At 59.2% G+C, this 22,000-nt stretch overlaps 1 protein-coding gene across 5 annotated transcripts in view; it reads right to left on the bottom strand.

Moving 5' to 3' along the window:
- Window positions 1–14,544: 14,544 nt before the first annotated feature.
- The window catches only part of ASPG (asparaginase), a 36,130-nt gene continuing 28,674 nt past the window's right edge, over window positions 14,545–22,000 (bottom strand). For 3 of the 5 annotated variants that reach the window (XM_074326810.2, XM_088797559.1, XM_074326812.2), the window contains 7 exons: window positions 21,866–21,982; window positions 20,394–20,489; window positions 20,009–20,172; window positions 17,521–17,607; window positions 15,703–15,802; window positions 15,277–15,357; window positions 14,545–14,789 (listed from right to left, as the gene is read on the bottom strand). In XM_074326810.2, the coding sequence (XP_074182911.2) occupies window positions 14,769–14,789; window positions 15,277–15,357; window positions 15,703–15,802; window positions 17,521–17,607; window positions 20,009–20,172; window positions 20,394–20,489; window positions 21,866–21,982 (666 nt within the window). In that variant the 3' untranslated portion in view covers window positions 14,545–14,768. Of the gene's footprint in view, window positions 14,790–15,276; window positions 15,358–15,702; window positions 15,803–16,098; window positions 16,178–17,520; window positions 17,608–20,008; window positions 20,173–20,393; window positions 20,490–21,865; window positions 21,983–22,000 lie in introns of those variants that run through there. The other 2 variants (XM_074326811.2, XR_012494489.2) reach the window with 2 other exon arrangements.

Genomic DNA, 22,000 nt, shown 5'->3' with positions numbered 1-22,000 from the left:
TCCAGGCCTGGGGCAGAAGCAGCTGCTGAGGATGGTCAGCCCTGCAGCGGGATAGGGATTTGTCAGGCAGACAGAGTGAGAGACCAGTAGGGTCAAGCCGGACCCCTGTAGGATATTCACTCGGTCGGCCCCACTGTCCCTGTCACCCTGGTCGGCACCGCACAGCAGGGGGAGCCTCAGGCCCACAGCGCCCAGACCGCCGCAGGCACCGTGGTTTCAGCACCTCGGCCAGCGCCAGCACGCGGTTTGCGCTGAGCAAGGGCCCACGGCTTGGCCCTTTGCTCCTCCGGCTGGGTGGAATGGGCTCGGAGAAGGGGGTGGATGAGAGCGTCCACCCCCTGGTGATCCATCATTCATCTGCTCCTTCATTCACTCAGTTCGATCACCCTGGAGTCGACCTTGACTCCTGCTTTCTCTCACCGCCCTCGTGCCCTATCCATCAGGAACTCCTGTCCCCAGGACTCTGTAGGTGTGTGCAAAGTCAGACCGCTTTCCACAGCCTCCGCTGCCCACGCTGCACCCCAGCCACCAGCCTATTTACTGCAGTAGCCTCTAAATAGGAGCTCTGCATCCTCTGCCACACCCTTGGCCCTGGTCTCAACATGGCAGCAGGAGAGACTTGAAGAAGGTGGTGAGATCACTCCACCTCTCTGCTCAAAGTCTCTGCTTCCCAGCGCAGGCCTGCTGAGCCCCAGTGCCCTGCAACGCCTCACTGACCTCCAGCGCTGTGCTCCAGCTGCTGTGCTCCAGCGCTGAGGCTTCCTTGCTGTTCCTAAGCAGGCCTGGCACGCCCCTTGGGTGACTGCCCCTGCTGTTCCCTCTGCAGAGGTGTTGTTCCCCAGACACCCACACTGCTCTCTCCCTCCCTTTTTCTTCAGAAGGTCCTGCTTTCTTAGCAAAGCCTTCCCTACCCACCATGCCTAAAACTTCGACCACTGCCCGCATTTCCCAGCTCTCTTCCACTTTACATTCCTCCCTAGCACCTGTCATGAACCTGCTATAATGTTCCTGATTTCTCTTGTTTATTGTCCATCGCCCCATTAGAATATCAGCTCTGTGCCAAGCCCAGCCCTTGGCACAGAATAGATACCCACTGATATTTGCTAAAAAAAATCAAGGCCATGAGTGAACCCCAGGCATGCTCTCGTGGCCAGTTCCTGTGTGGATTCCCACTGCCCTCCTCCCGCCCTCCTTCCCTGCCTGGACCAGCCCTCCGAGCCCCCAGCCTTGATCTCTGCTCTGGCTCCACACTGACCCCCCCTCCCCCAGCTCCTCTCTCCATCCCGCCCAGAGCAAGGCTGCAGTGCCAGACCCTGACCCTGCACTGACTTGATCAGACCCACCCAGCTCGCCCCAAGTCAGTCAGCTTGACCAGCCTAAGGACACTTCCTGGCCCAGATGGAAACATTCCTGCTCTATGTGTCTTCCCACTCCTGAGAGGAAATATATATGGCACTGAGTGGCCCCCCAACCAGTGTCCTCAATGTGACAGGGGTGTACTCTGGCCCTCCAGCCCAGCCTGCCATGGCTCCCAGACCGTGGTAGAAATCCCGAGCTTAAAGTGACAGCCCCTCCGCCAGCCTGCAAGGCCCCCAGACTGGATCTCCTGCGCTCTGGGCACATCTCTCCCCACCCCCTCCTACTCAAGGGTCCAGCTGCCTAAACTTCTCTCCATGCCCCCACACCCAAGCCCTCGCTGGTCTCCTGTCTTCTTTGCCTGGACTGCTCTGTCACAGATGGCCACCTCCAATTTCAGGTCAAAGTCAGAAGCCACCTCTCCCACCCTGGGAAGAACTGGTCCTCCAGCCCTAGTAGTCCTGCCACACCTGGGCCATTCTTGTGCCCCTCCAGGGCAGAGATCAGATTCATTTCTTGGTGCCCAGAGCCCAGCTCAGGCCAAGCTGGGTGTCCATTTAAGGAAGACAGACAGACAGACAGGAAGGTGGACAAGTAGCAGGAGCAGACTTACTCCTCCTTGACTCCCTGGGTCGATGGGTTCAGATAGGATGAGCCAGGACTCTGGGGAGCCAAGCTGTGCTCACACAATCACATGTGGAATGGGACACCTCCATGTTGGGCCAGCAGATGGCGCACCTTGGCCACAGTCTCTAGGAAGGAGAGATCACCCAGTTCCGTTGCCCCCAAGCAGATAGGGAAACCTAGTCCTTGAGAGGGGCAGGGCTCGCCTTAGACCCCTGAGGATGAGGTGTGTGCCAAAAGGCCCTGCCAGCTCTGTGGCTCACCAGCCTCCCCGTGTTCCCCACCCCACCCCACCCCACAGCCCTAACTTCTTCTCCCTTCCTGTTCCCGTTCCCTCTCCCTCTACCCCTCGAAGGACTGGGCTCAGTCTCTAGCTTGAGGACAGGCAGCAAGCGACCAGGGCAGAGGGACACATGGGGGCAGGAGTCGTACTGAGTTCCCCACACTCATTGCCTGAAGGTACAACCCGGGAAACTCCTCGGGGAAGCTGCATCACAGCCCTGCGATTGTGCCCAAAATGGCCTTGCTGCTTCCCAAGGAGCCTTCTGGGTGAATCTCCCACACAAAACACCCTCCACCCACAGCTCTCCAGGGCAGGAGCAGAGTCTGGCTCAGATCCGGCTGTATGGGGACCAGAGCTGGGCATGTAGGTGGCCTCATGAATATCAGCTTGTGTGCGCACATGTGTATGTAAATGTAACACACGCAGCAGTGAACAGCATTGATGTGCCACATACAGAATGACAACGTGTGAGCTGGTCGGCTGAGTAAGTGAAGATGGGGCCATTGGGGGTCCGTCAGCGCCACCAACCATGTCGAGGACGCTGCACGCCTCTGGAAGCACCAGCCCCGCAGGATATGGCACCCCCACACGCACCTTGGGCATGGCTGGGGGGAAGGACCTCAGAGAAAGACGAGAAGATACAAAGTTCCATGAACTCAAGTGCGGATGCAATTCAGAGAACAACAAGAAAAGCACTTGGAAAACAAAAATATGACACAGAAATAAAATTCAAAAGAAGGATTGAAAGATAAAGTCAAGGAAATCTCCCAGAAAGTAGAAGAAAAAGAAGAGAGGAGAAGGAAACAGTACAGGATTACAGCAGGAAGTTCAGTGTGTGAATAATAGGAATTCCAGGGGAAAAAGAACAACAACATCAAAAGAACAAAAAATATGGGTGAGAAAATCACGCAAAATAAAAAAATTCCCAGAACTCAGGACTAGGAATCTTCAACGCCTAGCACAATAAAAGCAAAAAGACCAACATCTTTGTGAAATTTCCAAACAGCACCAGGAACAAAGAGAAGCTACTACAAGCTTGGGAGAGGGGGAGGGGCTGACCTGTGAGGCGAGGAGGAGATTATCACCCAACTTCTAGCAGTAACAATGGAAGCTAGAAGCCAATGGAGCAAAGTTTCCAAAATGGTTCCCTAACTAGAATTCTATACCCAGCAAACCATCAACTGAACATAAAAGTAAAACAAAGACAAAATCTTCGCCTTTGATTTATCCCTTTCTCAAAGTTGCTGGCAGATGGGGTCTCCCAAAACAAGGAAATTAACCAAGAAAAAAGAGGAGGTGAGATCAAGGAAATGGGACCCAATTCAGAAAAGAAATAAAGGGCATTTCCAGGGTGGTGGTGAGTGGAGGTTTATGGGATCAGCTGAGTCCTAAGGGTCCAGATGGCAGCAGACATGTAGAGCGCTCCACAGGGAGGCCTTAAGGAAAAAAGGCATGTGGGCAGGAAGGAAGAAGGGAGGAAAGAGGAAGGGAAGGAGGGAAAGAGGAGGGGGGAGGGAAGGAAGAAATAGGTTATGCATTTGAACACATTTAGAAGAGATTTAAACTTCCATCATAGAGCATGGAGTCACAAGTATGTAGAAAACTATGCAAATAAAAAACGAGTCATTATTTTTTGAAAAATGAAAAGCTGTGCCAGAAAGGAACTGTACTCATAGTATGCTAACCTGGAGTAGCTATGAGGCTCCTGTTTTTCTTACCAAGCCGTATAATTATTACCTGACTTTTAAATAATATCTATGATTAAACTTAATTTTTAAGGAAATTATTGGCTTAGGAATGTATATGAAAGTAAAAATATTATTCTGAATAACTCCTAGAGAAAATCCCAATGGAATTACAAAGAAAGCAGCTTGAGTGAGTACTGTGTCACCATCTGTGATCAGAAGCCAAAGGGACCCCAAAGGAAAATTCTATCCTCATATGTATGTGTCATAAAACAAGAAGAGTAAAGATTAAATAGGCCAGAGTCTTCAAAACGTATGGCCAAGTGTTGCTTTGGCCATGAAGTGTCACCTTGGCTGTGGGGTGTCACCTTGGCTGTGGGGTGTCACCTTGGCCTATTGTGTTAGGGTGTCTTCCTAAGACACTATTCAGGCATAAGGAGGATTTGGTGAGATTTGGCCTGGAGCTAGAGGAAGGCCGAGGAGTCTCGGAGGAGGGGAAATATACCTGGAAAGTCCCCTCAGAAGGAGCCGCGCTGGCCTGACACTCAGACATCACCAAGCAGCCACCGCTGAAGGCAGCCACCTCTGTGAGGCACTTGTGCTGACCTCAGGACTTCAGGGAAGTTGTGTGTAGATGAGAAGTGCTATACTTGGATAGGTGCTGGCTACGATGGAGGCCACATGCCCATCCCTGAGCTAGTTGGTATCTGAGCCCCCAGGAGAATCCAGCATGGGGGGTGGAGTTAGGAATCAAGCAGCGGTCCAGCTCCAAAGGAGGGCAGGGCCACAGTACCACGGTATATCTGTAACAACCCCCCAGGCCTTGGGGACAGCCAGAAACATCTCCAGGAAAGGAATGTGGCAGAAGAATAGCCACCGTCCACAGGTGGAGGCTCGAGCTAGTGTTTTGGGGGGAATAAGAAGAAGGGGGAGCCTTTCACTTTGGGCCAAGACAGAGGGACAGGCATCAGGTACACACTCCTATCAGAAGTAACTTTAAAAGTGGACAAAATGCATGTGACAACAGTTCACAGATACTGGATATTGGGCAGGACAGGAGAGTGAGCCCTACACTTGTCCCGGCCCCCTGCCCACAAACAGCTGACGGGCCTCAGCACAGGGAGGAAGCACCGGGACGAGCCCTCAGGTGTCCCTGGACAGAGGGCCCACCAGGCTCCGAGCCAAGGTTGCTCAAGGCTGCAGGGCAGAGCGTCAAAGAGAACACAGCTGCTCTGACCCAGAGCTCCGGAGCTCCCCAACGGTGTTCCCCCAAGTCTTTAGCTGAGTGCACATCAAGAACACATGAAGGAAACTCCCCAAAGCCAGAGAAGGAGCCACGTGAAAGGAGAGGACAGAGAACTGCCTTCCCAACCACGCTGCAGACATGTACCTCCCACGCTCAGGGCAGCACCGTGCACAGCAGCCAGAAGGTGGCAGCAACCCAATGTCCATCCACAGATGAATGGATAATGCAAACTGTGGTCTGTCCGTGCCGTGGAATATTGTCCAGCCTTTAAAAACAACGAACTTCTGGCACCTGCTGCAATATGGATGGACCTTGAGGACATTACGCTGAGTGAAATAATCCAGTCACAATAGGAAAAAGACTGTGTGATTCCACTCATATGAGTTCCTTACAGGAATCAAATCCATAGAGACAGAAGTAGATGGCGGTGCCAGGGGCTGGGGGAGCGGGTGGCGAGTGAGTATTTAATGGGGACAGTTTCATTTTTGCAGGATGAAAAGAGTTCTGGAGACAGATGGTGGTGATGGTTACACAACAATGTGAGTGTACTTAATGCCACAGAACTGTACATTTAAAATGGTTAAAAGAGTAAATTTTATGTATATTTTCCAATAATTAAAAAATTTTATTTAAGCATGCTGGGAATGGTGTGTTCCCACCAACAAGAAGGACTAAGCCTCATCATTCATGAGGCATGAGGTGGAGTCCTCTCAAAGGTCACCTCACTGTTGGGGAAGTAGAATAAAGCAGAATAAAATGTGAACTTGTCCTGCCTAAAAGAGAAGATAAAAGCAATCTTTTGAAGGATCAAACTCTCTACAAGAAGCTTAGCCATGACCCAGAGCAAGGCTCACATATATTTACAGGTTACAAAATTATCCAGCAAATGTTAAAGTCACAATGTTTGGCAACGAATCAAAAATGACCAGACCTACGAAGAAGTGGAAAACTACAGAATGAGGAGAAAAATCAATCAATAGAAACACAGATGATAAAACTAGTAGACACGACAGTTAAAACTATTTCCGTAACTATATTTCAATAAGTTCAAGAAGATCTAGGAATGCTTGAACACATTCAGCAAAAATATAGACACTATGAAACAGACCCCATCAAACTTCCATATGTGGGAAATATAACGTCCAGGAGGAAAATGACACTGATGGAAGTAATAGCAAATTAGACACTGCAGAAGAAACAATTCCTTAGATAGAATTCTTAGAAATTATCCAAAATGAAACAGAGAAAACAAAAGACTGTAAACAATGACTAGAGCTTCCGTGAGCTTCGGGTCCACGTTGGGTGGCCTAATACACACCATCTGAAGAAACTGGGGAAGAAGAGCAAATAAAACCCAACGCAAGGAGAAGGGAAACACAGAGATCAGAGTGGAAATCAATTAAACAGAAAACAGAAAAATTATAGAGAAAATCAACCAAACTAAAAGCTGTTTTTTTCAGAAGATCAGTAAAAATGATAAGCCTCAAGCCACGCTGAGAAAACACAAACCGTCAATTTTAAGAATCTGCCGCAGATTCCACAGATATCAAAAGAATAATAATAGAGTACTATGCACAACTTTATACCAATCAATCTGACAACTTAGATTAAGTAAACAAATTCCTTGAAAGATATGAAATACTAAAACTCACCTGAAAGAAAGACACCTTGAGTTGTCCTCCATCTATTAAAGATGCTGAATCAGCAGTTGAAAACCTTCCACCAAAAAAAACTCCAGGGGCAGGGGGTTGGGGAGGGGAAGGGGGGATTGCGTGAACCTGCTGGGTGGGGGCCTGCTCATTACTAGATTGTGTGACGGCTTCATGGATGTATGCACATGTCAGTCATCACCTGCACACTTTAAACACCCACGCCTTCCTATATGTCACTTACCCTTCTATAAGCTGACAAAAACAAAGAGAAGGGTCATCCCCAAAGATTGGAGGGCTCAAGGAATGCTCGCCAGGTCATATGCCCACCTATCCGTGCCTGGGTCCCCCTGTGGCCTCTCAGAACCATGGCGGGTGCTCAGAGAGCCAGTTCCAGCCGGCCCCAGAGCCCTCCTAGAGTGGACAAATGTTTTCCCATGGGGTTCACCTAGTCACTGAGTGTGTGGAGAAAGTAAAGAACCATCATTTGTCCTTCCTTTTCTCATGGAGAGTCTCATGCAGAGGCGTGTGGCATTACGCTGGCAATCCCTGGTGTAAGCCCTCACGGGTTGCCCGGGTTGCCCGTGTGGTAGGGGCCCGGCAGGGGCAGCTGTGGGCTCCTCTGCTGAGGGACAGAGGGGCTGGCAGGCAATTTCTGTTCTGGGCTCCTACTGCCCTGGGGATTAGAGACCCAGGATGTCTCCAAAAGCCACAGGCTGGGGTGTGTCTCCCCTTCTTCCAACCCTTTTCTCTGGCTGAGGTCTACTACGTAAGACCATGGGTCTCACCTGGGGCCTGTCAGTGTCACCCTGGAACTTGGCAGAGTGCATGGTGGGCCATCCTACGCTCCTGAGCCTCCATGCACCTCACCAGCTTTCCCGGTGACTCAGCCAAAGCTTGAGGAACCACTGGCTCAGAATACTGGTTTAGCTACTTTAATAGAGACCAAAATAACAATGGCTTTAAAAAGACAGACAGTTTATTTCTCTTGTGGAAAAGATAAGCTCGTGAGTGGTACAAGGAGCTAGAGCAGCGTGTCCCCTGAGCTGGTCCAGGATCTGGAAACTGCCCCAGTTTTCCCAGGATAGACAGGGCTACAGCTGGGAAGTCCCAGGCACCTGTGAGGAGTTTTCGGCCCCACCTGGGGTGGCCCTCCATCTGCATAGCCAGAGCAGGCTCTGCTCCTCGATGGCCTGGTTTGGCCCTGAAGGGGGAAGTGGAGGTGGGGGCTGGCCTGAAGTTGCAGCTGCGTCTCCTGTTCACCTCACACTGGGCAGAGCCCCACACTCGCAGCCCAGGGGACCATGTGCCCAGTTACACCCGGGGCTCCCATTACTAAAGAGAAGGGATAGTGGGGAGCCTCCCATACCCCGCAGGAGTGAGTGGGCAGAGAGCAGAGCGGCCGGCAGTGGAAGGGGGAAGGATGTCCGGAAGGACAGGGCTTGTCTTTGCAGACGCAGAAGCCACACCCCAGAGGGCCCAGGGACCAAGGGGCCTGTTGCAAGACCCTCCCCCATTGCCACCCGGAGCCTTCCCCCCACTGACCCTCCCACCATGACGTAATACAGTCCCCTGATGACTTGGAGCTTGGCCCAGACAGCACTATGAGAGTTGGGGCTCACCTCCCGTGAGCCCCATGAGGTGGGCACTGCTGCCCTCTTTGCATAAAGGAGAAGTGCAGCTCTGAGCAGATGAGGGCCTTGCCCAGGTCACCTGCTTATAGGCAGGAGGGCTGGGATTTGAATCACTGACTGACAGCTCTCAGTCTGTGTCATGCTGGCTGGAGGTAGGGGGTCTGCTGAGGACGGTCCTCTGTCACTCCACCCCGAGCCCTCCAACCTTGCCCAGGGCCTCCAGCTGGGCATGGGTGGGAGCCAGCCAGGGGGCTGGGGGCCCTGGGGACCAGGTCTTCTCCCCAGCCGGCTCAGAGGCAGCAGCAGCGCCAAGCAGAAGGGAAGGCCTGGCTCAGGGAGGAGGGAGGCGTCTGCTGGGTCCTAGAGTGCCCCTCCGCAGCTAGGGGAGACTGGCAGCAGGGCTGGGGGCCTCAGGGAGCCACAGTGCCAGCCAGAGGCAGGGCTGAGCCAGACCAGGGTGAGGACCATCCTCATTTCTATTCCTCTGGGGTTAGAAGGAAGAGGGGAAGAGACCGCCATGATGCCTGTGGGGAGAGACAGCAGTCCCAGAACACGGTGAAGCTTTGAAACAAGTGTTTATTTTCATCAATCGTAATGTGTCTATCCACAGCGGACAAAGTGATTCCAAGCTACAGAATAGGGAACCCCATAATCCCCAGCCCGAGCCATAGCAAGGAGCCCCTCTCACTGAGTTGCAGAGGTCCAACCAGTGGCACAGGGAGAACTCTGTAGGATGAAATCCGTACCACGTGGCTGCAGAGGCCAGGGGCAGTATCCCTGCTAAGACCCTCTGGACCCTTCAGAACACCAGGCACCAGTCCTGATATGGCTGCTCTCCCCAGAGGAGTTTGCTGGGAAAGGGAGGGTTCCAGTTAAGAATGGACACTACCCCTGGAACACAGCCCCTTCCCACCCTGATTCTGACCACAATCCTCCTGCAGCCGACAGCCAAGGCTCCCCCATTCTCCAGGTACAGCTGTCCACATCAGCTCCTGTCCTCACTCCAACCTGTGACGGTGGGGCTCAGAGAGGGCAGATGACTGTCCCAAGGCCACTCAGCTGGGCAACGCCCTGATGGGCCTCACACCCAGACCTGTCTGACCTGCCCCCCAACCCCCCTAAACACTACGCCAGGGAGGCAAAGACCTGAGGGGGACTCCCTTCTCCCAGAGGGTGCAGCCAGGCCAGTGGGCCATGCAGGCCCAGGGCAGGGCGTCCTCATGCGGAAGGCACAGGAGACCTCGCCCTGGCAGGAGGTGGGAATGGAATGACACCGCTGAGTCGCTCCCAGGGTTTCACAGACAGGCTCCTCTGCTCCCACAGGACCTCTCGGGACCCACTTCACAGGGGAACCTGGGGCCCAAGGCAGTCCGGCAGGCACACCGGTCTCCCAGCCTCTTCCCTACCACCACCCCCGTTTCTGTCCCTGGGGTCGTTCATTCATTCAGCACGCTCTCACCACCCTCCCCACACCCCACTCCCAACCCACTGGGAAGTGACAGCTCCTACTGTACAATTCCCAGCTTTCTCCTAGCAAGCTCGAGGGGAAAGGACTAACTCCTGGCCCGGCTGCCGCATAGCCACCAAGAAGCCAACGACAAGGGGCGCGCCTTCACCCCGCGGGGCCCACTGACAGGTCCCGGCTGGGAATTCGGCAGAGTTTCCAGAAGGGTGGGGCCCACGGGGCGCAGGAGGGCGGCAGTGGCGTCTCCAGACGGGCAACATGCCAGGAGCGTGGGCCGGCCAGGCCGCCCGCACCCAGCGGTTCCCAGCGGTTCCCAGTGGTCACCGCCGCCACACCGGGTCACCTCCCGGCAGCGCAAGGTCGTCAACCCTAGCCCGTGGTCGGCCGGCGCGGCGGGAAAGGTTCGGGTGGACCGAGGTGCGCGGCTGCGGATCCGTGGACTCCTCCTAGAGTCCCTGGTGTGCCCCTGCCGCGAGCAGGGGCCGCGCGTGGGACGCCCCCTCGGTGTGGTCGCTGCCGGGCCCGCCGGGTCTAGTGGTCCTAAACATTTCACAATTGCGCTACAGAACTGTTGAAGTGTTAAGAACCACTGGACCCAGCGCGCGAGTCCGCGGTCCGCCGCGCTGTGGGGGGGCCGGCCCCGCGGGAGCCCTGCCCCGCGCTCCGCTTGCCGCCCGCCCGGCGGTGCACCCCCACCTCCGCCGGCCCCGGACGCCCTCGCCGGCGCAGAGGGAGCACAGCCGCGCCTCCTGCCCCGCCGGCCGCACGGCGTCCACGGAGCCCCCGCGGTCCCCGAAGTCCGGCGACGCGTCCTTTCCACCCGCGGCCCCGCGTGGCCCGCGGTGCGTCTGTGCCGCCGCCGCCAGCGCCGCGGCGCCTTTTAAGCCGAAGTCCGCCCTTCCCCGCCGCCGGAATGCGCCCGCGCAGCGCCGGCCCGACCGGTTCTTCCGGGCGGGGCGGCTCCCGGCCGGCAGGTCGTGCTGCGGGTCGTCCGCGGCTGGGTACCTGTGCGGCACACCCGTGCGGGGGTGTCCCTGAGTCACCGGCCTCGCGGCCCCGCCCGGCGCCCCTGCCTCCAGCCCGGGCACACCTGGCGTCTCCGGGGTCCCGCTCCAGGTCTGGGGGCCACACCCGTACTGTCCGGCCTAGGACCCGGGCAACCACCCTCACTGCGGCGGGTGGGGAGTGTGACACCAGCCGAGTCGGTGCTCAGGACGGCCTGGGCAGGGTAGGACCCGAGCCCGCAGGAACCCAGGGCCTGGGCTCAGTCTGTGGGCGGGGGTGAGGGCCTGGGCTGCAAACACCCATCCCGGTCTGTCCACTTCAAAGGGAACGTCGTGGGAGGGGGGGGGAGGGGGAACAAAGAGAAAGTGAAAGTGGAGGGAGGGAGAACGTGCCTAGCAGGTTTCTGGGGCTCGGACCCAGTGTCTTCCCAGAGGGTAGGGTGGCAACCAGAATCGCACCCGCCCCCCAGGGCCCACACTGGAAGCCCCATCTTGCCCCCCACACACAGAGGGGTCTCATCCTTGAAACCCCCTCCACACCAGGCAACAGCCCTTGCCCTGCCCCCATGCGTTCTGGCCTGGCCACTTAGTCACCTTGGAGATGTTGGGGCCTGACCAGCCAAGCCTCCAGCCGCCCCCTCACAACTCTGTCACAACTGAGCTGCCCATTACAGGCAAATGGGACTAGTGGGGGTTGGGGGTCAAGCTTTAGGAAAGAGAACGTTTGGAGAGAGGTGGTCTCTAAGGTCCTCAGCCCACATCTTGAGCCACTGTGGAGCCGCGTGGGTTGGGGCTGGGCTGCAGGGTCATCATCACTTAGCTAAGTCCAGGGCAACTACGCACTGGGGAAACTGAGGCTCAGAGAGCAGTGACTTCCTAGAGGTTACACCGCACCCAGTAGTGAAGCTGGGCCTCCATGCACTGAGCGTGTGTGGGGGGTCAGGTGCTGGGACGGGGTGGGGCTGTGATACGGACAGAGGTGTGTGACCAAGAACAGGAGTTTGGGAACTCCTGCCCCCCCCCCCACATGGGCCAGGAGACCCCCCCCCATTTATCCCCAGTTGTATGTCCTGATACAGCCCAGTTCAGGGCAGAACCCTCCCTACACAGTCACTGTCTCCAGCACGAAAGGGATTGGTGAGAGGGAAGAGGTGACAATACGTGTAGCAGGAAGTACTGAGGTGTGACCAGAAGGGGAACTTCCAAGCATGAAAGAGAAACCGGGTTACCTGTAGCTGGGGTGGGTGCATCCCTGGGGGCAGCTTGGTTTTATGATGGACAACACTGGGTAAATGTAGTGTGGCCTAAATCAGAGAGACAGAGACAGAGCGATCTCCCAGAGATAACCCTGGGATCTCAGCGATTTGAGATGAGCCAAGGCCTCACCCAAAGTGAAATGACTGGGTGTGAGCTCGTGTGTGTGCATGTGTGGGGGGGTATGGCCCCCCTGAGACCCTGCGGGGCTCAGGCTGCCTCCCACATGTATCCAGCACTCGCCATGCCCAGTCTTGCTCCCACGTCTCACGCCAGCCCACACCATGCCTCCTGGTGGCACCACCTTCAAGTGAGGAGGCTACCTGGGTTGGTGCCAGCTGTGCCCACGGGCAGTGTGGATTGGGCCTTCGTGTCTTCAGCTATAAAGTGGGAAGGAGGATAAACCTGGGAGCTGGCAGGGGCGAATGTGCCCTAACATGGCATTGTCATCTGTGTGGCTATCCCACCTCACGTGGTACCCTTGGAGCCCAGGGTGCCAGCCTTTATCCCGTGGCTACTCGGTGATTCTCAGAGGAGCTGACCTCGCCCCAGGAACACAAAATGGCCCTGAGGAACTTTCCAGAAGTGTGCCTGCAACTTCCCAGAGCTTCAGAGACATGTGCCCGGTCTAGGAGCTGGTCACCTCAGGGCTCCACGTCCCACAGCGTGTGGAGGGGCTCAGACTGGGGGCTCGGCTGCCTAGCCCTGGTGGGGAGCTCCCTGAATCTGCCTGGCTGGCGGAAGCCTCCCCTGCAGTCAGTGACCCACTTGGGGAAAAGCCAGCTCAGCAAGTGTTCTCTGTGGGACACGCAGGACACAGTGGGTGTCTCTATGCTGGCAGGGTGTCCTCCCAGGATGCAGTATTCTGGCTGGCAGGCTGGCACCTGCTTGGGGAGGGAGGAGCCATGTGGGATAACGTGACAGCTTTCACAATCCCCAGCTCCATGGGGCCTGGGAGAACTGCTGAGTGTGACACGGCCCTGAGCGATAGGCTGGAACAGAGCCAAAGGGGGCGGGTGCTTCCGGGGAGCACCAGACAGGACATGGGGTGCTCAGCTGTGACACATGGGAGGTGGCCTCCACCAGGCATTTGTCTGCTTGTCCCATCACCCCTCTGGCCTTCTGAGGGCCCCAACCCACCAGCCAGCAGGGGCTCCTGGCTCTCCAGCCCCATGGCCCCTCCTTCCCCCAAGTCTCCCACATCCCCCACTCATGAGGTGTGGGGCAGACTCCTGGGACCCACCATGCTCGTGTGGCGTTACCTGGTTGTGCAAGGCCCTGGCACACCCGTGTCTGGGAGAGAATCTGGAAGGCTGCCAGCCCGGGCCTGGGAACTAGGCTGAGAAGCCTGGGGGTGTGGGTGGAGCCTCCCCCAGCCTGGCCCACCTGGGAGAGGCCCCAGCTACATGGTGGGTGCCTAGGGTAAGCTCCCGTCCTTGCCCATTATCTACAGGGCACATGCCCTCAGCCCAGGGGCCAGAAGGACAGACAGACGGGAATCCTCATGTGGGCAGTTAGAGAGGTACTGAGGTGGTGGGGGACCCGGAAGGAAGCAGCCCCCAGGTTCCTCAGGCCCAGCAAGGAAGGGTCAGGGACGGCGGGACGGGGTGCGGTGGCAGGCCCCTGGCCCATCTAGGCCTAGATTCACATGGTGGGGCTGAGCCTGGGGTGTGCCCTCGCCCCACTGGGCTCTTCCCAATTTGGGCAGAGGACTATCTGGGGGACAAAACACTTGATTTCAGTCTCAGCAGGGCCTCTGATAAGGCTGTGGCTGCCCACACCCACCAGGCCTGGGCCTGCCCCACCCATTGCACACCTGTCCCCACCTGCCCAGCTGCAAGGCTGCTGCTGCACCTAGGGGGCTGCACAGGTCACTCCCTCTCTGGCTCCCTAGGCAGGTGGCCTGGACGCGCCTGGTTCACAGAGGCTAGTGGGTCAGGGGCTCTGGGCGCGTCAGGGAATGAAGCGCGCCAGGAGCCAGCAAGCTGCAGAGGCCCCTGTGAAAACCAGACAGAGGGCGGGAGGGACCATGAGGACTAGAGGAGCAGAAGTGGGTGGGGGCTGCCTGGAGGAGGTGACTCCAAGCTTCAAGAATGAGAAGGATTCAGGACAGAGGAGATGGGGCAGAGGTTGTCTGGAGCCCAAGCCAGCAGGAAGGCAGGACAACGCGGGGGGGAGGGACAGCATGCCCTCCCCACAGGGTCAGGCTCACACACTCATGCTGCTTTAGGACACACTGGCTGAGTGGCCCACACCCCTCGGCTGCCGAAGTCACGCCTTTGAGCCAGAGCCTCAGCCAGTCTCCCCACATATATACTCACTCCTGGGGGACAGGCAGACCCACTTGAGCAGGGCTTTGGGGACCTAGGGAGGCCCGGTCCCCAGAGAGACTTTATTCACTCTGCCTGAAAGGACATTTAGGCTGTGTCCTGGAAGGAAAATGGGAAGCTGTCCCAGCAGCGGGGTACGTCACAGTCAGAGCCATGAGTGGCGGGGTGGGGGGGCCTGCGATCCCCAGCAGGTCACGATGGGAAGGAATGGCTTATGCTGCAACCAGACAGCTTCAGGTTAGACACCAGGCAGCACTTCCTGAAAAGAGAGGTCTCCTGAGGTCCCGGTAATGTGTGGGGCAGGGCAGGCAGACAAGTCCAGGGCCCCTTCAGTGGGGCCCAGCCTTTCACAGGGGAGCTTTGAGAAGCTTCTGGAGGGCCAGATGATGGAGTGGGGCTGGAGGTGTCAGCTGGTGCCTGGCCCCCACAGCTGGGGAGGTGGTGGGTCCTGGGGTCGGTGGGGCAGGGTGGGCAGGACATGCAGTAGAGACATCTGAGGCCCGCTCTGGGCTTGAGGAACTTCAAGGGGCGGCCCAACCAGACAGAATGCAGGTCTGAGGTCGGCTCTTCCCTCAGGAAGCCCTCCCTGACTGCTGCCATCTCCCTCCAGCACTTTCAGCGTCCCCTCCACTGTGCACGCCCCGCACACAGGAGGGGCATTGGCCCTTGGACACACGCCCCCAGCCAGGGTTCAGCCACAGGGTGCGAGCTCCTGGGAGCAGTCAGCCCTGCCTGGGGGGACTTACTGGACTGCGGGCCAGGTCATCAGCCCTAGTCTGGAGGTCCTGCAGGAGAGTCACCACTTCCAGGTTCCCAGCAGCTTCTGCCTGTGGGAGGGGCACAAGGAAGGGGCTGTGTGCCACAGGAATGCTGGCCAGCCTGGCCCTGCTGACCCTTTCACTGCCCCTTCTGTCCACCAGGACGCCCTCGCTGACTCTTGCACGTGCACACAGGGCCCCATGTCTCCTCCATTCTCCTCATGCCCAGAGCTCTGGGCCCAGAGAGGGGCCAGGACTTCCAGGGGACAGCTTCCTGGGCTGCTGAGTGTCCACCACGAGAGCGAAACCGGGCTTTCGGGGGAGGGGTAGAGAGGGGAGCTTCTGGAGCTGTCAGGGAGGCCTCCCTGCAGGACAGCACCTTGGAGAGGGCAGCAGAGCACTGGTGGCACTCACCACGAGCAGGGCACAACGGCCGTCATAGCCAGGCTGGCCCAGGTCAGCTCCCGCCTGCCACCACGCCTGCAGACCTTCGCTGTCTGCCCTGGATGCCAGCCTGGGAGGGGAGCCAAGGAGGGGGAGCCATCAGGCCTGCTGGGCACCCATCCAGTCCATCTGCCCACCTGCCTGCCTGGGGGTGCCCTTGGTGCCTTTACAAAGCCAGCCCCAAACAGCTGACCCAGCAGCGCTGGGCCCTGGGGCAGGAGTCAGGCAGCCTGGAGCCTGGTTTCACCCAATGGGGGTGACTGACTCAGGTCGAGGGTGTGCGCACACGTACACACATGCACGAGCATGCACACGCACGCATGCACACACACGAGCAAGCAGCACAGACACACGCATACACCCCACCTGCTTGGTGCTGCATGCCAGTTTCACATTTCACAACACAGCTCTCCCCGGGCGGGGCCCACAGAGGCAGCAGGAAAGTCTGAAGCAGACCAGTGGTTCAAAGAGGACACGGTGAGGGGGGACTGGGACCAGCAGGCTGCCTGGGGGGGGGGGTCTTGGCTGGGAGCGGGGCCTGGACCTGCCTGCCCTGGGGAACAAGGTTACAGGTGGGCACAGAGCACCTCACAGGCACTTACCAGGGTCCTCCTCACCTTCCCACTCTCTCGGAAGAGCCCACTCCCCACTCTGGGACCTGGCAGGGTGTGCTGGCCGGGGATGGAGGCTGGGAAGGGAAGGGCTGCCCCCCAAAGGGACCCTAGTGACCCCACTCTAGTCAAGAAACAGCAGCAGCAGCAGCCTCCTCAGAGGCACTGGGTAACAATGGGGTGAATCACTCTGGATGGCACCTCTAGCCTTCCTGGGCCTGACCCCAGGCCTGATGCACTAGCTCCCCCACACACTTGATCTTGGGAAGGGTGGACCCCCAAATCTAGCCAAGCCCCTTAGGTTGGGCTAACCCACTTCCGTGGGATCTGGCTGTCCCCTGCCCTTTCTGCCTCAGTATCCCTATCTGTCAATGGAGCCAACAAGGCCCACCTGGGGTGCAGCCCTGAACCGAGTCACCCCAGTGGTTGTGGGCAGGCCCACAAGGTCAGCACAATCCCTCTGTGCTGGGCCCTGAGAGCCCACCTCACCCTGTATTCTCAGAACAGTGGGCAGGGGGCGGGCCAGCCAGCAGGACACTGAAGGCCAGGACTGGAGGGGCTGAGGCTAGGGGCTCGGGGTCTCTCCACCCCACCCTGTTACCTGGATTGGGTGAGGCCTTGCTGGGACCAAACCATGGAGGTGGGGTGAGGGGCCAGAGCTGCGTCTTCCCAAGTGGGCCGCTCATCCCTCCCTCACTCCCAGCCGGTCATGCTGAGATCCCTCCGTCGTCACCCACCCCATTGGGCCTGGGATGCAGACCCCGGCTACTTCTAGCACCAGCCCCGGCTACACCAGGCAGGCCTCTGCCCTCCTGTGACCACTGCCCACCTCGGTCCCTTCCTCCCGCCCAGGCTGGACACAGGAGCTGCTGGCGGGCGCAGGGGAGGCACAGAATGGGGATCAGCCAGCAGCACCATGGGAAGGGCCAGGGCATGGAGGAGGGGCCTGAGCTCCGTGGTGCTGGCCCGTGGCCCACCTGGCCCCCACCAGGGCCCGCACCACCCTGGGCCTTTGTGCCGGCCTGCCTTCATGGTCACTCCAGGCAGCTGTGAGGTCAGAGCCCTGTTGGCAGCTGGAGGCCATGCCCATGAAGCCCCCACCCCGGCCCACAGTTCCTCCCTGCAGGCCTGGCTTCCCTTCTTGGAGCCCCAGCCCCATATCCCTGGAGGCCCTCACCTGCACAGCTCTGTCCCAGCGTCCTCCAGCTCCTGCGGGGACAGGCAGGCCCCAGCTGCCCGCAACAGCTCAATGACGTCCCGATGCCTGTCAGGGGGAAGGGTGAGCTGGTGGCTGCCCTGCTCAGACACCCACGGGCCCCAGTGCCAGGAGCCCACCTGCCCCAGGCTCGACTCCCGCCCCTGCACTCGGCCACAACAACCTGGGTGTGCAGAGCGTGGCCGAGCCCAGGACACCCCAGCACCTGGCCCCATTACGGGGCGTCAGTCAGCCCTGGCCGCGCTCCTCCATCTGCCCCACCATGGTTCCGTCCCACCCCCTGAGGGCTGCAGCACTCCCGTGGGTGCACAGGGACAGCCCACCTGGAAGACAGTCTCTGCACTGAGCCACCCAGCCCCACTACACACACCTGCCCTGACTAGGGCTGGACCTGGGGAAACTGAGTCAATCGGGCCCAGGCTCTGCCCTTGGGGGTGGGGTGGGGATGAGACACAGCAGACAAATGTGAACAGTGGGGACAGCTGGCCCAGAGCAGGGCCTGGACGTCTGCAGGTATCCAGAGGCCGTATCTCATGGGCCAAGCTGGGCTGAGCCAGCCATGGGCGCAGGTGGGGTGCAAGCGGGGCTCGGCAAAGCCAAGGAACAGAATGGGCGAGGCCAAGGCCACACTGCCCACTGCAGTGGGGGGACACCGCCCTTGCCACGTAACTACTGACCGGCCTGTCACAGTGTCAGGGTGGCCATGAATTGCATGGTCACTCTTCTTTTAGTGAGGCTGGGACCCCTAGGCTTTGCTCCTCACCCCTCCCCCAAAGAGCCCTTCTTGTGGGTTGGCCTCTCAGGGCCAGGTAGGGGAGTGAGGCTGGGAGACCGGTTTGGGGGGTGTTGTGACAGCGGGGCGGGTATGAGGGGGTGGGACCAGAATGAGGTGAGCTCATCATGCTATCCACCCACGCCCCAGGACGCACAGCCTGCAAGCTCCAGCCACATCAGCCACGGTGCCGGGGTACACCCTGCACAGCCCCTCACCCTCTGGCCAGCGCCAGACCTGTTCTGGGGACCCCACGCTCACATGAGACTGGGAAGGAAGGAGTGACCAAGGGTGAGCACCCTACTCCAAGGCTCATAGCAGACGAGGGTGCCCAGGACAGTCGGTGCCCAGCGTAGACAACCCTCGCCTCCCCAGAGTAACTCCCCAGGGCCCTGCAGGCCACGTTCCCCACCCCCTCCCCCAAGGAGAAGGGCCGGGGCGGGGCAGGGTCTGGGAGCTGCCACAGACACTGCCAAGACTGACTTTGCCTTTGGGAGCAGGAAGACTACCCAAGGATGAAGAGCAAAGCTGTGTTCCCCCAACACGCACACACGTGTTCACACATGCACGCACACACGCACAGACTCTGGTCTGAGGCTGCTCTGGGCCTCCGGACGGGTGATGAGGCAGAGGGCCCTGCCCCACCCGGAAGGTCTCCCCAGCAAGGTCCATGCTGGGGAGAAACTAGAATGTGGGCCCTAGTCCCCGAAAGCCCTGTCCACCTTGTGTGTGGCCACCCCCTCTGCGTTTGGACTGGCGTCAGAGCAAGAGAAGCCAACCCTTAGAGAAATGCCAGGGCCTGCGGAGGGCAAGGAGACGCCTCAGCAGAGGGCACACAGGTGGCCTCAGGCCCCCACGCGTGCTCCCCACACCCAGGGGCAGGAGTCGGAGTTGGGCAGGGCGGGGCCAAAAGTCTCATGGACCTCCCGCTGGATGGCAACCCCCGCTTGTCATGATTTGGTTCAACATTGATCCTCACACACACCCTCTGCAAGGTGCAGCCCCCAGCACGTATGCCTGTCACAGAAGCCCCAGCAGAAGCCTCTGAGTGACCCCAGCTGCAGGCCTGGCTGCAGGGCAGGGCGTCCCATTGCCTCTCTGCCCACTTCTCCAAGGAGACCTCAGCAGGAGCTCAGCTCTGCAAGGCGCCACTAGGCAGCCCCCACACCTCCAGCCAGGACCCTACCTGTAAGAAGCAGAGGGTGGAGCCAGCTTGGGGGCTCCCCTCCCACTACTGTGCAGGCTAAGCCTGCCCTGAGGGCACCTACCTGTGCCAGTCTCAGCCCCACGCCTGGCACTGGGCAGCCTGCTTTATGCCTCCCCCCTCCCCAGCCCTCCAGGTGCACGTAGACGACTTGCAAAACACGTGAGACCCCTGTGCTTTGTCTGTTTTCCTATTCTAGAAACTTTTCCAGGGTCTTTCTTGGCCTGCCTGGCTCAGCTTGGAGGTTCCCCTCTCCAGTAAGCCCTCCCTGACCACCCTGCCCAGAGTCCGTCCTCCCTTTGTGGGCCCAGGCACGGTCACCACTAGTACCTGGGGCCCAGGGTGGGGATGGGTGAGGCTCTCAGAAACGGATGTCCTCAGCCATCCAGCTCTGCCTGGGCAGCGGTGTGACCACAGGAAAGCCTCTGCACAGCGCTGCAGGCCCCCATGTGTCGCCCCTGCCCACACGGTACCTGCCCCGTACGGCCAGCAGCAGCGGGCTGAGGCCGTCGTTGTCTCGGGCATTCGCGTCCGCCCCTCTCTGCAGCAGCATGGTGACCACCCCCGCGTGGCCCCCCCGGGCGGCCGCGTGCAGTGGAGTTTGACCGTTAAAGTCCTCTAGGCTCAGCTCACTGCCCTGAGGTGACACAAGGACATGTCCCCCACTGAGGAAGGGCTGGGCAGGGTCGAGTAGGCCATCGGGAGGGGACGGGAGGGGTCGGGGTGCACCCCCCTTTAGCTGCAGTGAGGCCGCACAAGCTGGCTGCCCAGCCTGGTGGACCCGGGCACAGGGCAGTTATCGGGCCCTCCCCGGGCCTGGCATGACTGGGGCTGGTACCTAAGGGAGTGGGGGCTTACCCGCTCTGCAAGCAGCTGCAGGGTCTCCAGGTCACCAGCATGGGCTGCAGCACAGGCCAGACTGGGCATCAGGGCGTCTTGAACAGCATCAGCCTGCTGGGTGGGGGGTGGCAGCACCCTGGGACTATGCCTTTCCCTGGGGTCCTCAGCACCCCTTCCACCCCAGCCTGGGAGCAAAGTCCAGAACGTGAGGCCACCATCTGGCTCTGTGCTCACCAGCTGTGTGACCAGGGCCTGCCACCCGCCCTCTGTGACCCATTTGTTGGTCTGTCTCCACCGCTTTCAAGGACACAGGGACACAATCTCCACAAAGAACCAATTTGGCTCAGCATGGGAAGAGGTGCCAGGCCCTCTCCCCAGGAAAGAACCCTCCCCTGCAGGTCTGCCATGTCCCCCCAGCACCAGGCCTGTGGTGGGCTGTCCAGGAGCTCCCCAAGATGCCAGAAGGTCAGGGGTCCCAGTACAGGCCCCTGCAGGTGGCCCACACTTGGCCCAGCCCCTCTCAGCCCCGCGCCCAGCACCCACGCTGGGCCTACCGCAGGCTGCGGTGGCCTGTATCCAGGTCATTAAGGCACGACGCAGCCACCTAATGACAGGCTGCATGCATCCCGGCCTTTCATCTGACCAGCACCAGCGCCAGGCAGGCAGCAGTCACCACCACCGAGCTCTGCACAACAGGTTTGTCCCCACCCTTGCTCTGAGGAGGGGAAACTGAGGCACAGGGTGTGACCCCGGACAGCACTGGACTCAGTGCTCTGTCACCTGCTGGGGTCAAATGCCAGGCCTGGACGCTTTACCCAGAGGGCAGGTGGTTATATGATGAGGGCACCAGGAGGCCCAATCACCCCTGTGGGCCTGGTACAGCCTGGAGCGCCCACCCCAGAGCCTGAAGCATGTCCTCAGCTCCCCTGCGCCTTCCTGGCTCTGGGCACCCTGGCAGAGAAGCAGAAGGGGAGCTCAAGGCCAGCCGCTGCTCCAGGCAAGGTGTGAGGCCTGGGGCCACTGCCCTGTGAAGCCCCAGTATGCAGGGAACCCAGAGCGGGTGGCCCCTTCCTCCTGGCACCCAGGACCTGAGTGCTCCCCTCTCACAAGACAGCCCTGCACCCAGGGCAGGGCCAGCACGAATGGCCAGCCTGGCACAGCCCCCAGCTGCCCCACCGAGTGACTGGCCATGTTCTGCCCAGTCTACAAGATGCAAAGGCTCCCCTGACTGCCTGCACCTCCTCGAATGCTGCTCCAGGAACTTCTGGAAACACTCCTGCTATGGACTCGGGCTTAGAACCAGGTGGACCCAGGGCCAAAATCAGGTGGACCCAGGCCTAGAACCAGGTGGACCCAGCGCAGAACCAGGTGGACCCGGCCAGAACCAGGCTGTGCCTGGTGGCTTTTTGCTCATGCACTGGAATGCGATGGCCAAGGCTGGCACCTGGCACATCCAGCAGGCCCCCTGCTGCCCATCCACTGGGCAGTACCTGAGTCAGACTGAGGAGCTGGGCGACCCCGAGGCCCAGCGTGCTGCTCTGAAGGGAGGGCTGGCACTCGTCTGACACGGGCAGCGTCATCTCTCCCCGAAGGTCCCTGGCCAGCAGCTGGGGGAGAAGCACAGG

Source organism: Rhinolophus sinicus, chromosome 3 (assembly GCF_057876585.1).
Source record: "Rhinolophus sinicus isolate RSI-liver-muscle chromosome 3, RSI-T2T, whole genome shotgun sequence".
Classification (NCBI taxonomy): Eukaryota; Metazoa; Chordata; class Mammalia; order Chiroptera; family Rhinolophidae; genus Rhinolophus; species Rhinolophus sinicus.
Note: the sequence above shows the minus strand (reverse complement) of the source record. Positions and strands in the feature narration are given on the sequence as shown.